The sequence below is a fragment of the Excalfactoria chinensis genome, chromosome 3 (genome assembly GCF_039878825.1).
Source record: "Excalfactoria chinensis isolate bCotChi1 chromosome 3, bCotChi1.hap2, whole genome shotgun sequence".
NCBI classification, from domain to species: Eukaryota; Metazoa; Chordata; class Aves; order Galliformes; family Phasianidae; genus Excalfactoria; species Excalfactoria chinensis.
The window spans coordinates 72,581,886-72,595,351 of NC_092827.1; the positions used below are offsets into that span (position 1 = coordinate 72,581,886).

A 13,466-nucleotide genomic window follows, 5' to 3' on the forward strand; every position below is an offset into this window, starting at 1 on the left:
GTTTTTTAGGACCCAGGCTTCTCTTCAGTGATTCATGACAAACTCCAAGTTCCCAATACTATTCGGAAGGCATGGAATGAGAAGGACAACAGATGTGACGTTTGTGCCACACACTTGAACCAGTTGAAGCAAGAGGCCATTCAAATGGTGCTGTCCTTAGAGCAGGCTGCCAACTCAGAACATTACGATGTCTCTCCAGGATCCCCCCCACCCCTCTCTAATATCCCCTCGCTAGTGGGTTCCCGGCACGTGGGCAGCTTGCAGCCCAGGGACTGGGCGTACGTGCCTGCTCCTTATGCTACATCTAATTATACAGGCTTCGTTCCCAACAAACACAGTGGAAAACCCAACAGTCTAGGAATTGTTAATGGGGTGGAGAAGAAAAATGGCTCTCCTGGACACCAAGCCAAGGTCAGCTTTCAAATGGCCACCAGCCCCAGCAATGGTAATGTTCTCAATTCTGTGGCTATCCAAGCTCATCAGTACCTCGATGGCACTTGGTCTTTGTCAAGAACGAATGGCGTTACTCTATATCCCTACCAAGTAAGTAGTTTTAAATAACAGAGCTTTTTCTTATTTTTTTCTTTTCTTTTCTTTTTCTTTTTTGTGGTTCTATTCTGTAGTGAACCTGAATCATATTTGGACAGGTCACTACGTAAGTTTGATCTAAGAAAAAAATAAATAAAAGAAGAACGTGCATTAAGAAAACCAAATAACTAATTTTCCTAATAAAAATTATTAAGTCTAGTTGCATTCATGATAATTTAACTCATCTTCTCTGAAAATGCCTTTTGTTTATCTTCTGATAATGTTAAGGACCCGAGGAAATGGACAGTTGTATCAGATGAGGTTTAGACTAGACATAAGAAGGAACTTTTTCTCTCAGAGAGTGGTCAGGCACTGGAATGGCTGTCCAGGAAAGTGGTGGAGTCTCCATCCCTGGCGGTGTTCAAGAGGTGTCTGGATAAGGAGCTAGGAGATATGGTTTAGTGGTTTTCTGTATGGTAAATGGAGGACAGTTGAACTAGATGATCCTGTAGGTCCCTTCCAACCTTGTGATTCTATGATTCCTAGGTAGTTTATTTTGTCTTTAAGAATACTCATTAAGGAAGAATCTAATACTCAGAACTTTCTGGACCAATACTGTTTGGCTCTAACTGGCACAAAGAGTGTTCCCTAGCATTTTCCTCTCCTTTAGCTAAACTTGAAATAGAAAGGATAGTAGCTGCAGTCTGGTAACAGCCTCAACACCTTCCTCTATACCAACCAAACCAAACAACAAAAACAACCAAAAACCCCACTACCCCAGCAATGCTAGTTTGTGATGGACAGTTGGTTGATGGTAAATTTTATAATCTTTGTAAGATTAAAACCTTCAAATACTAAAGTTCTCACTTTACTTGAGTGTCACATTTAATTGTCCGGTCAAGGAATTATAGTGATAGTTCTTCACCATAAACACATTGCAAGGATATAGGTGTTTGGTTATGTAGTATCTGTATCAGACTGGAAATTAATCAAGTTAATTATATTTATATTAATAAATAACTTTAACAAGTGATCTCTTTGTAACTTGAGGTAGGAAGGAGATGCAAGCTTTGATTTATTTTTTTCTGCTCTTAAGAAACCAATTTTATGTGCTATATATTTTTTCAGAACACTTCAGTTCACTCTTCTATATATGACAAATATATATATGTGTGTGTTTATTATTATATATATTTTTTTACTGTTGCGGTTACAAAATCCTGCTGGAGGAGAGAGCTGTGAGGATGAATCTGTTATCCTATCTTAATTATAACTCTGATTTTATTTATTTAAAGGTGAATTAAAATAAAAAGAGAGAAACAGTAGTTATTTGTAAATATATACATATTCACTTTTTCTTTCCTTATGAATAGTGATTAAATAAACTTCACTGCGTATTAGTTTAGAAGAATAGAAAATAATGAAAAGAATCTATTGGGATAGAAAGCCTTGCACCTCACGCAGAAGTACAGTGCTCTCCATTCTGCATTATAATTTTGCCTAATTGATGTCCAGAGTGAACTCAGTCTCATTGCTGTAGACTTAATGGCGCCTGTTTGTAGGCACCTCCCACTGTAAATTAGTTTCTGTTAGACAGTCCAGATAACTTGACAGAAATGGTTGAGTACCCTGAAACATGACCTTATTTTCTTTCTGAATTATCACCAAAAAGTGAAACACATTAGTCTGGAAGAGGCAATTTGTGCCTCAGAACTGATTCATTACAATTTTAGACACTAAAAAAAATATTCTTATTATTGTAATTTCTAGGATGTTGTTTATTTCTTAGGATCTTCTCCAGACTGCCTTGAATTATTACTTTGTTGGGGTGAATGAATTACAGCTTTTGTTTCAATTCTGCTGAAATAAATAAGTGTTGTGATATTGTGGGGCTCAGATGCTGCAATAGTATAGCGTAAGTCTTAAATGATACCCACTATTCAATCAGTTCTGCAGAAAAAATAGTTGCTATCAGGAGTAAAACAAGTGCAAATATACATTAGTCAATTTAGTAATTTAGCATATGTTTACAACTTGAAAAATAGAAGTAATACTGTCTAACTGGAGATTGTTGTCAGATGTAAAAGAGTCTCTGTCATGATACAGACAGTTCAACACTGGAAAAAATTTCTTGGAGGCATGTTGGGAACTAACTGTTGGTACCTCCTTAGAACAAGTCAGGAAATTATCTGCTCACAATTATTTAGGCAAAGTTGACCCTACCTGGGGATTACTCCAAATGACCCCGTCAGTCCTGACCAGTCTTGCTTTATGTAACTCCACATTTAGCTACACTTTGACTAGACCTAAAGATCTACTTCCAAAAACTTGTGATCCTCCCTAGCCCTGACTGACAAATGAACAGCTGATGCGGTTTTCTCTAAGGAGTTGAAAGAAACTTTGCTGGCAAGTAGTCCTGCTATGAAACAGGTAACCACATGCAGGGAAAGGGAACTGATTAATCTTAAGATATATGACCCATTATGAACCTCCTATTAACACTGGAATGCTGAAATGATTACTTTGTGAGGGTAACTGTAACCCATTTCTGTTGAATGTGTGTCCGAAAATATGAACCAAAATTCAGTACAATGAATAGAGTCTGGAAATTGTGCTGTTTGAGTCACCAAAGGATAGCATTTGGATACATACCACAGGGATCAGGCTGTGTTCTAACACTTGTAAAGGCTTCTGTTGATCTCTTTGTATCTCAAAGTGATTTCAGTTCTTCCCTGCTGAGAGAAAATTGTTGAAATTGTTGAGGTTTTACCTGTAATTATTTTTGCAACTTCTGATGTGAAATCACAGTGTTAAGTACATGTCCCTTGCTTACCAGTTATTGTATAATGCTTTTAAAGTATGAGAAACTATTGACTTCGGGGTGCAGTTGCAGGAGCCATAAGTACCTTGATGAAATGACTGCTGCTACATATATTTATACTGACTGATTTCTAAATTGAATGCATAACTTTTCTGTTATAACTTCCTCTTTTAGCCTGAATGAGCTGCATAGTTCTCCTGTGTTGCTATGCCCCTAAACCTGTGAAGTGTAGCACTAACTGCTTTGTGGTTTGAACTGCAGAATGTTAAATTTCCTTGGTCCACGGGGCACCTTTGGTTATCTTACTGAAACTTCATCTTTTAAAGTTTTAGATTTTAAGAAGATTATGAAAATTCAATATAAAATCAGTAACAGCATGATTTGTAGATCTGAGTGACAGGAAGGTAAGAGAATAAACAGATCTAGGAAACTCCAACAGCCTCAGGAACAGCGTGGGCTTCGGAAGGGAGGGATGGGGAACAGACAACATGGCTGTTGATGTGAGTGTATGGTGAGAACCTCCCGCTTCTGACCTTAAGGTTGTGAAACTTGAATTTGGTACAGTAAAAGATGTATATGTAAGGATTTGAGTAGGGTTATTGTAATCATAATGATAGTGAAAAAGTACTTCTTTCTCTACTGCACTTGAAAAGACCTTTTTGACCAAAAGTTTGGAAAATGAAATCTTAAACTACATAGTGCCTCCTGGCCTCGGGCATTATGATCTCAAGCCTATTGAGAGAATTATCAAAGGCTTTGTTTGTGTACAGTTGATGAAAGCCTACAGTGTTTTCTGTTTCCTCTTTATGTAAAATATGTGTTTAGAAGAATAATGTTCTCTGAGAAAGAACCAGCTTGTTCTGGAGTTCTGCAGTGATGAATGATTTGTTTGGAGTTTACTTAAGTCATGGCTGTCTCATAACACATCAATTCTTTCAGGCACAGCCTTTAAAAAAGAAACTGGTAATGATTAGATTTGGGCACAAGATGAAGAGTTCAGATACAGAGCCAAAGTCTATGTGAGAGGTATTCTCATACAGAATTTTGATGCCAAGGTTTTTTCATTGTCTCTACTGTCCAGTTTACTTCTTTTCCACTTGCTGCTGCTGTTGCTTCTTCAAGTGTTCAATGTGATAAAGCTAAAACGTTAGTGTTGCTACAACACTGCCTAAGTAATTTAAGCAGATTCTAAAACATAGCATGATTTCTGTATCTTACATTGTACTTGCTGCATCTGTGGGTTGACAGGTGTCTTCCTAGAGCCAGACCCATTTTGCCAAAGCGTCTTAGCAAAAAAGGAAAAGGAGATCTATATACTGTCTTTCCTAATACCATATTCTTATATGCCCACACGTGATTCCGTACAAGATCTGTAATACAAGAGTTATTTTTTTTTTTGTCTGTGTTCAGTTTGGTTTTGGTCCAGAATTTTTTGGCTTCTCTTCAGTCACTGAATGAATGTATGAGATCTACATTTGAGTGCGGTGGCACCCTGAACAATGTAGAAAATTTTGTTCCTCTTACTGACAGATTGTAAATGACAATGCTGAGAAACTCTTGTACTTATTTTTTGGATTTTACATCTAGACTCTAACAGTAAATTAACTCAGAGAGAAACTGTATGCTGGGAGTGCAGGAATTGTTTCCTAAGCTTGTTTGACTGGATTGAGAAACAGATTGTCAGACAAATTCATTGACACTCAAATTAATATCCTCACTTTAATATCTCAGTTGCCCTTCATACATTAGTTGTTATCTCTGAAGTAGCTTTCTTCTGACTAAAAGCCTTTTTAATCCACATCACTAGTAATTAGATATGACCCTACTAAAGTCACAGTATGTCATCAGCTGACGTTTTGCCATGATTGTTTGATCATTGAATTTGTATGTTAGACAAATTGGTTATTTGTATTTAATTCTATCTATCCCCTCAACTAACAGCCCAATGGTGCATGGATTTTCTAACACCATCAGGAGGGGAAACTGAAATCCTTGCTAACTGATAGAGGTGTTTCTTTTTTCACATTGCTCTGGGGTGATTTGATCTTGTACGGCAATTTTTTATGCATGACTTAATGACCTTAGAATCATTTCTTTTTCCCTTCACGATACCAGGATGATGAAGGGAAGAAAGAAGTAGAAGGTATCCCATGGACTGAAAATAACTAAGTAGGCTTATCCGATGAGTATGAAAACCCCATGACTCTGATGTGACATGAGGAAGAAATCTGTGGACTATTACAGGAGTGAATTAATCCTGTAACTTAGTGAAAGCCAGGAGATCACAATTAAGGAGGATTTGGAGTTTTGGTTTTCTTCCCTACTTTATAGATTAAGAATTTCTTCCAAGTATGAGTTTCTTTTCTGAAATAATAGCTGTGCTGATTACTTGCATCACTGAACACAAAAATAAACTGAGAGAAGATATGGTTTAAATGATGCAGAAATGGGATGGAGATAGGCAGACAACAAACAGATTGATTAACACACATTTCTCTTTGTTTCCTGTACTGTAAATAATGTGGCACGGAACCACTGACCAAAAGTGGTCAGCTTTGCCTTACACTTAATTTTATAGTTCAAGAACATATTGATTCAAAAATTAAGACAGATTTTAAATTGATGTCTTAAAATTAAGACATTATTCAGAAATGAGAAGAAGAAACACGCTTTTCATGTGATATACAATTCTGTGGAACCTATTAACATAGAAACAGTGTTGATGCCAAAAGCTTAGGAAAGTACATAAAAGGAAGTATGTGCTTATGTAAGCTAAAAACAAAAGAAACAAACCACCACTGCAATCTTTCTGCTACTTGAGTAGTAATAATGATAATAATACTAATAAAAAATAAAGATAAGTTGCCATACAGCATAAGGTGATTGATATCTTGTATTCCAGGGAGACATTTTCCTTTAAATACATAACTAAGGACTAGTATTCTTGAAACCATCACTGAAGCCTTCCAATAAAGGTGCAACTAGGCTGCTTGGGGGAGGGATTCTGATGTACTTTGTTAGCTCTTACACTCTTTGTCCCTCTGTTCTGGAAGTGGCCCTTGAGTGGCAGCTGGAGAAAGAGGCTGGATTAAAGCATGAACCTAGAGACAGATAAACACCAGATGACAACTGTGCTGTGTTTTGGATGGATTCCTGTAAAAAACAGATCAGTGAAGAGAGCTTTTTCCAACAATTTCAACAATATTGCTGGGGCTCAGAGTAGTTGTACATTTCATATTTCTTTATTTTTATTCCTACTGAAGTAAGTGAAGATTCATTACTTTTAAAAACTTTCTTGAGTTGAATCATTAGCAAGAATGATGTGCTGATCTTTAAAGCTGCATAACAATTCAGTCCAGAGACTGATATTACTTGTGTGTCTTGCTGTTGTTCTGTTAAAGCAGAGAATATAGAGATGTTTGCTCAAGGGTAACTCATTCCATCTGAGATGTAGGAAGAACATGGGTTGACAAAAGAATTAGGAAATTTTTAGTAGTTTTCCTTTAGATTCTTAAAGGGAACCAGTCTTCACACAAAGAAGACAAAAATCACTGTCTTCTCTCCATGGTAGAGACATTTGTTTCTCAGATTGGCGTACAGAATTCAGATTAGATTTAGGGACATCATAATAAATTTGTTCTTTTGATTTTACTTAGGAATTAGGAGCTGGGCTTTTAAGTATGAAGAATTACATTATTGTGCAAAAAAAAAAATCAACAAAGTTTCTTTTTTTTTTTTTTCCTCTTCCTTGATGCTATGCTTTCAAGAAGTAAGGAACAAATATCTGGGGGCTGATGTAACTCTGAAATGTGATTCTGCACAGTTATTATATAAAGTCATTGTTTCCTTTTCTCTGAAGTGTTTCTGAAACAGTATTGGAAGTGGAGCATCAAATTCACTGCTGGCATAGCTCTTACTTTAGTTCAGCAGATTTGAATTAAAACAATTGGTTTTTCCCCTGTCGTGAAATAGTTGAGCTGAAAATTTTTGGTGTAATGAGAAAAAAGGTCAGTAGAATTGCCACTCTGGACTTTAAGAGAGAAAACTTTGAGCCACTTAAGGAGCTAGATAACAATGTCCTATGGGAATCTTCTTTAGAGTGTTTAGAGGTCCATGAGAAATGGACACTTATTTCTGGAAATAATATCAGGATTCACGTAGTAGGCTTAACATGGATCAGTATTATGCCCTTGCAGCCAAGAGGGCAAACTGCATTTTGGGGTGTGTTAAACCACAGTGTAGCCAGCCAGTCAAAACAGGTGATTGTCCCACTATTTAGCAGTGATGTGGTTTTGAATATTGAATATCTGGGCTCCACAATATAAAAAGGATGTTAAGGTACTTGAAAGAATCCAGAGCAGTTCTCACTGGTGACAGGTGACAGGATGAGGGGAAGTTGCCTCAAGTTGTGCTAGGGGATGTTTAGGTTGGATGTCAGAAAAAACTTTACAGAGAGGGTTGGGAAGAATAGGCTCCCCAGGTAGGTGGTTTAGTCACCATCCCTGGATGTGTTTAAAAACCGTTTGCATATTGTGCTCAGGGACATGATTTAGCAGAGGGTTGTTAGTTTGGGTAGTATGGTTAGGTTGTGGTTGGCCTCAACTATCTTTAAGGTCTCTTCCAACCTGAGCAATTCTGTGATTCTAACAAAGCTGATAAGAGAGGGCTGAAAGGCATATCTCATGAGGGGATCTAAGGGCACTTGAGTTGTCCAGTCTGTAGAAAAAGGAAGCTAAGATGTAACCTCATCACTCCCTGCAACTTCCAGAGGCTTGGAAGTAGAGGACGGTGCTTCACTTACGTTTCTCTAGCTTCTCCCAGGTAACCAATAATACAGCATGTGGTAACAGCATAAAGTTTCCTCTGTTACAGGTTTCTGAAGGAGGTGGTTTATAACCCATACCTGTCAGTGTTTAAAAGTCATTTGGGTAACGCCCTAAATAATATACTTTAACTTTGGATTATTCCTGAAGTGGTCAGGTGGTTGGACTCAGTGCTCTCTGTAGGTCCTTTCCAACTGGACTATTCTGTATTCCAGAGCATTATAAACTTGAGAGATGAGTGTTGTCAGATAAAATACGTTCAAGGCTGAACTCTGCTTTCTCTCACTCTGGGATAATTGTCTTGCAGCTGGCATGACATCAGTGTAGTAGAGATAAAAATGAGATCAGTGTCAACCGTATAATACCTGGTCATCTGAAGAGTGAAAACAGCAGTGGTGATGGAAGTGGATGTAGAATTTTGCACTCCAAGTAGTCTTGGCTTTCCTTTGTGCTGGTGAATGGAAAGGTTTTTTTCTTCCACATGCCTTTGATCTAACCCTAAGCTGAAGAGTCTGTTGGAATTGCTCTCTTGACAAACAAAAGCAGAAGGCTGATCACACAGCAACTTTTGAACTTTGATTTGCATAATGCTATTCAGTGGAGAGTAAGGAAAGATTACATCCATACAGGGGTGAGGAAAAGATCACTCTCACCTAATGAACCCATCTTTTTAAAAAATCTGCAATGTTCTCTGAGGAGAAATGAAATTTCACTTCACCTTTCACACCCAACTAACCTTTGCAGCTGAACTTAGAACTGCTCCAAAGATTGAAGGGAAGGGAGACTAACGAGTTTCCATCTTCCTAGAAATTGGTCTGTGTTCACTGTACTTTCTGTCACTAGGAAATCTCAGTAGAACCATCCATAGCTCTGTTTTCATGGGAATGCAGCAGACACTATTGCTCGTTTCATTAAGGTACTTGAGGACTTTGGTTTCATACATGAAAACGATAACCTGACTGTTAGATGTGAACATCCAAAGACCGCTGTGCTGTAACTGCAAGGTATTTGTAGCATAGACAGGGGTGTAGATGAGGTGTTCCTGTTGTGACAGCTCTTTAAATCAAGTAAATATCTGTCACGAGTGGGTTTCAAGTTATTTGATTCTTTTTAAATTTGTGAAAATTGCAAATATGTGTGTTTGTTACATAGCTGGCTAAATTTATGCACAGACTTTTGACTAATTGGAAAGACAGAAAAAGAATTAAGGGTTAGAACTATACCTAATGACATTGCCTTTGCTCTTCTAGCTTCATGGTAGCTGCATTGATCTCCAATGAGTGTGGTTTGGAGTCTCACTGGATAGTTGTAATGCAGTCCTGTGATATAAATTCTGCAAGTCCTTTGTATCTTTTACTGCACTTTCTACTGCTTTCTAAAAAGATCAAGGCTATTAAAAATCAGTCTAAACTCTGCTTTTATTGAAAAAGATTTCTTTTATAGTCATGTACTGTGACTTCCCTCTAAGGAAGATATAGCTAATATATATATATAATATAACCCAATTTGAGACTTTCTGTCACTGATTTATTTCCTTCAGAATTAAAGAAAGAGAAGATTTTTTTAGTGACTGTTCTATTTTCATAAGATAGTTGTTTTGCTTTTTGACCTCAGATACTTTTGGTCAGGTCAGAATGTTCAGTTGTCAATAGCTATGCAAACTTTGAAGGACTGAAGATAATGTTCTTATTGTGGCAGAGGGACATATAATACCAGCGGAAGTACAAGAAGGGATTGATAATCACTATGAATTTTGTGGGTGGATTTGTGCAAGTCTTCCATCTTTGCGGTAGTTTCTAAAGATGTAACAAATGGCAGGAAGAAAAATTGCAAGGCTTTATTATTTATTTATTTATTTTATTTATTTTTTCTTTCCAAGCCTGGTAAATTTCAGGCCACTGGTGGCTGCTGGTTTTAAGTGCAATCTTTGTGTGTAATCATCTGTGTTTTGTTTTTGTATATTTTCTCAATTGTGGTATAATACAGAAGACAGAAAATAATTCAGTTGTTATTAAAGAAATTATATAGAACACATCTGAAGAAAATGTGTAGTAGTGAGATTTCATCAATTTTAAATTGATCAGTTCCTCTGATCACTGCCAATGCACAGGAAGTAAGAAATGGAAGCAACGCAATTCTCATTTGTACCATGAAAATATATTGTGGCATATTACATAGATTAGGAGATTTTCCAGGCTCAGAAATGTGGGTTTCTTTGCTTCCTCTTCCAACTCCATCATATTGTTATACCTTAACTATATGTTAGGGGTCTTTGTCTCTTGCTGCCTCCTCAGTGCTTTGCTCCTGAAGTAGTGAAGATCTGCACTGGGACAGAGGATGCTGGTTCTGGGGCCTCTAAAGATGTCAAAGATTTCTAAATGTTTAGGTATGAGAGAAGCTAAAAATATCCCAGTCAGTGATGGGAAACTGAGGTTGATTGGTTTTAATCTTCAAATAAAACCCGAGTGGATTTTTTATCGTCTGTGTAGAGTTTGTGCACTTCAGCATTTATATCAAGGTGCTTTTATGTTTTCTGAAAAGGAAAAATGAAACAAAAACAAAAAAGCAAAGGCTTTGTTTTATAAAGAATTCACTTGAATGTATACTCTTGGGAAGATCAAGGTCTTGGAAGTTTTAAATTGACCTATGAAATGTTTAGAGTTTGGTATTATTGAAACTTATTCTTTCAACAAGCTTCTGAGTCCAGTGTATCTCTCTCCCACTATTTACTTAATCTTACTCCTTAAAAAAGTGTTTTTTTTTTTTTGTTTTTTTTTTTAAAGCTCACAACTCAAAAAAAAAAAAATAAAAAAATTAGTTCCAGCAAATGCTACAATCCTGTCACCCTCATATGTTACTCTGATGCTCCTAGGGAATGTTCCATAATGATAATCTTCTGGAACTATAAGCTTTTTTTCCTAACCTTTCATATTCGCCTGTTACTGGTGGACTGGTGGATAACTTTGGATGCTGTGTGCATGAAATCCATTGTAGAAGGGGTGCTTTGCAGGGATGAGTATTTCAGTTCCAACCCTCTGGATTGGTGAAAGAGTTACACTGACTGTTTTCTACAGTTGTGGTGAGCAGAGCAGTTTAGTGGTGGAAAGTGTTCTAGAACCCAGTGAATGTTTTATTTAATGTATACATATATTGATTCTGCCTCTGATCTTTTGGGCATTCTTGGTTTGTTTTCTTTATTTGTGTACATATGTGTTTCTGCTTATATGCACATAAATATATCTTTTCCTTTCTCTTAATTTCTTCTTAGAGAGACTCCCTTTCTGCTTCCAAGGGAATGTGCTGAGAAACAGGATAGATTTTGATCTGAAATCAACGTGAAATCAAGTTTACTTCTGCATGTTATAAAGCAGCAATCATGTCTTTATGCCTTTAGTAATGTTATGCCATCCTGCTAACATTAAGAAAATCAAAGAATCAGAGAGCTTTGAGATTTTAAAGTTAATATTATGTAATGGGGAATGTTTCAGCCACCCTTAAGAATACTTGTTAACCAGTGGTTCTAGAAAGAGTTCCAAGAGTGGATCTTTATTATCCTGTGCATGGAATGGTCTTTTCCTGTTGGGAGCTAATTTGTGTCCATCTTATGTTCCCTTTGTCCTGGTGTAAACAACCGTGCAAAATAATTATTTACTGTTGAATATGTCTGTACTTCACAAAATGACAGAGACCTTTTTCCTCATGTATATAGATTACATCACCTCACTCCCACTGACCTTGAGTCAGTGATCTTTCTTTTGGCATGTTGCTGTGGAGCAGAAAATCAGTTCATGATGGTTTATTAAAATTTGATTAAAATAAAGACTTCCTTTCAAAAACAGATTTAAAAGTAACTTCTGAAACTTTTATGTTACAAATTGTGTAAACAAGTTGAAGAGGAAAAATCCAGAACATTTCATGAGCAAATAAAAATTCTCAGTGGGGTGCTGAGAGCCAAAATGAAAATTGAAGATAACCATACGGCATTTATTACAGTTCAGCATGGTTTCCTATATTTCAGATGATTAGCCTGTTTGTTGTTGTTATATTTGGGCTTCGTTAAAGGCATTTAATTAAATCTATTGTAAATCTGTTTTATTCCCAGTGGGCCAGTTAATGTAATCTCACTGTTTGCTTATAAAAAATATCAACCAATGGTTCCTCAACTAATTTGAATCAGTGTTTATCTTTAGACCCTAGTGGAGTGTGCTTTGTCAGTTTAGGTTATTGTGTAAACTCCTTGGGGCCGCTGACTTTTTGCTATCTAGAGGAAAGATGCTCGTTGCTGCTGTGAGTAAAAGGTAGAGAAATAACTTGTTGAAGATTATGTAGGGTGACTTTTATGAGGAAGAAATGAATGTACATAGTCATATCTTATAGTTACTTTCAGATAATTTTCATAAGTTGATATTTTCTCTTTATCTTCTGGGTTTATATTGTTAAATTTTCCAGGGCTTTGTTTTATTAAATGTTACTGGGTAGTCCTGTCTCTTAGGCAGACAATGGAAAAAGTGACCAGAGTATGTAAGGGATCAAGAATAAATATTAGCAGATGTTAATGGTAAAAGTTAAGGAATGGCAAGGCTGTAGTGAGGCAATAATTAATATCAAGAACTGGAAAAACATGCTGTCTATGCACTGTGTGCCATTTTAGCTATGAAAATAGGCACAAAGTGTGCCTATGAATAAAAGAATAAATAGATGGCAGTGAGCATTTTGAAGTTAAACACATTAATTGGGAAGATGCATGAGACTTACGAGCGTAATTTATTTGTCTTTTGCCCTTCTTCTTGGTAGTAAGTGGCTGATATGAGATCAGCTTCATTCAAGCTGTGTGGAGGCTACCCTTGGGTTGGTCCGAGTTCTGTTTTACTGGAGAATAATTCTTTAGGAATTAAGTAGTTATTATTTGTTCATCCAGAGCCCTCGTGATAGTTTATACTGACTGAATATGAAAGAATATCCTCTTTGAGGGATTTTCACAGATTTAGTGCTACAAGTTAAGAATGTTAAACTGTTTCTCCTGCTGCCTTTTCAGGAAGTGCTGCAGAGTACAGCCAAACTATAGCCAGCATCCCCTTTCCTTCTGTCATACGTTTTTCAGGACCATGCAAGTTTGAAAGTATCTGTAGCTTGTATTTTCCAAATTGATGACTGATTTTCTGAATGTTGCCTGAGGAAAGTAAAGGAGTTTCAGCCTAAATCTTAAATCTGCAATGAGAAGAAGATTTTGTTAATCTGATATTATTTAGCTGGTCAAGAGAGATGAGGAATGATATTAATTGCCCAATCTGCAA

General features: G+C 36.7%; 1 protein-coding gene across 1 annotated transcript in view; it reads left to right on the forward strand.

The window, feature by feature from the left end:
• Positions 1–13,466, forward strand: part of KIF26B (kinesin family member 26B) — a 267,259-nt gene that overhangs the window by 82,156 nt on the left and 171,637 nt on the right. The window contains exon 3 of the mRNA XM_072331269.1: positions 10–543. Within this exon, the coding sequence (XP_072187370.1) occupies positions 10–543 (534 nt within the window). The remainder of the gene's footprint in view (positions 1–9; positions 544–13,466) is intronic.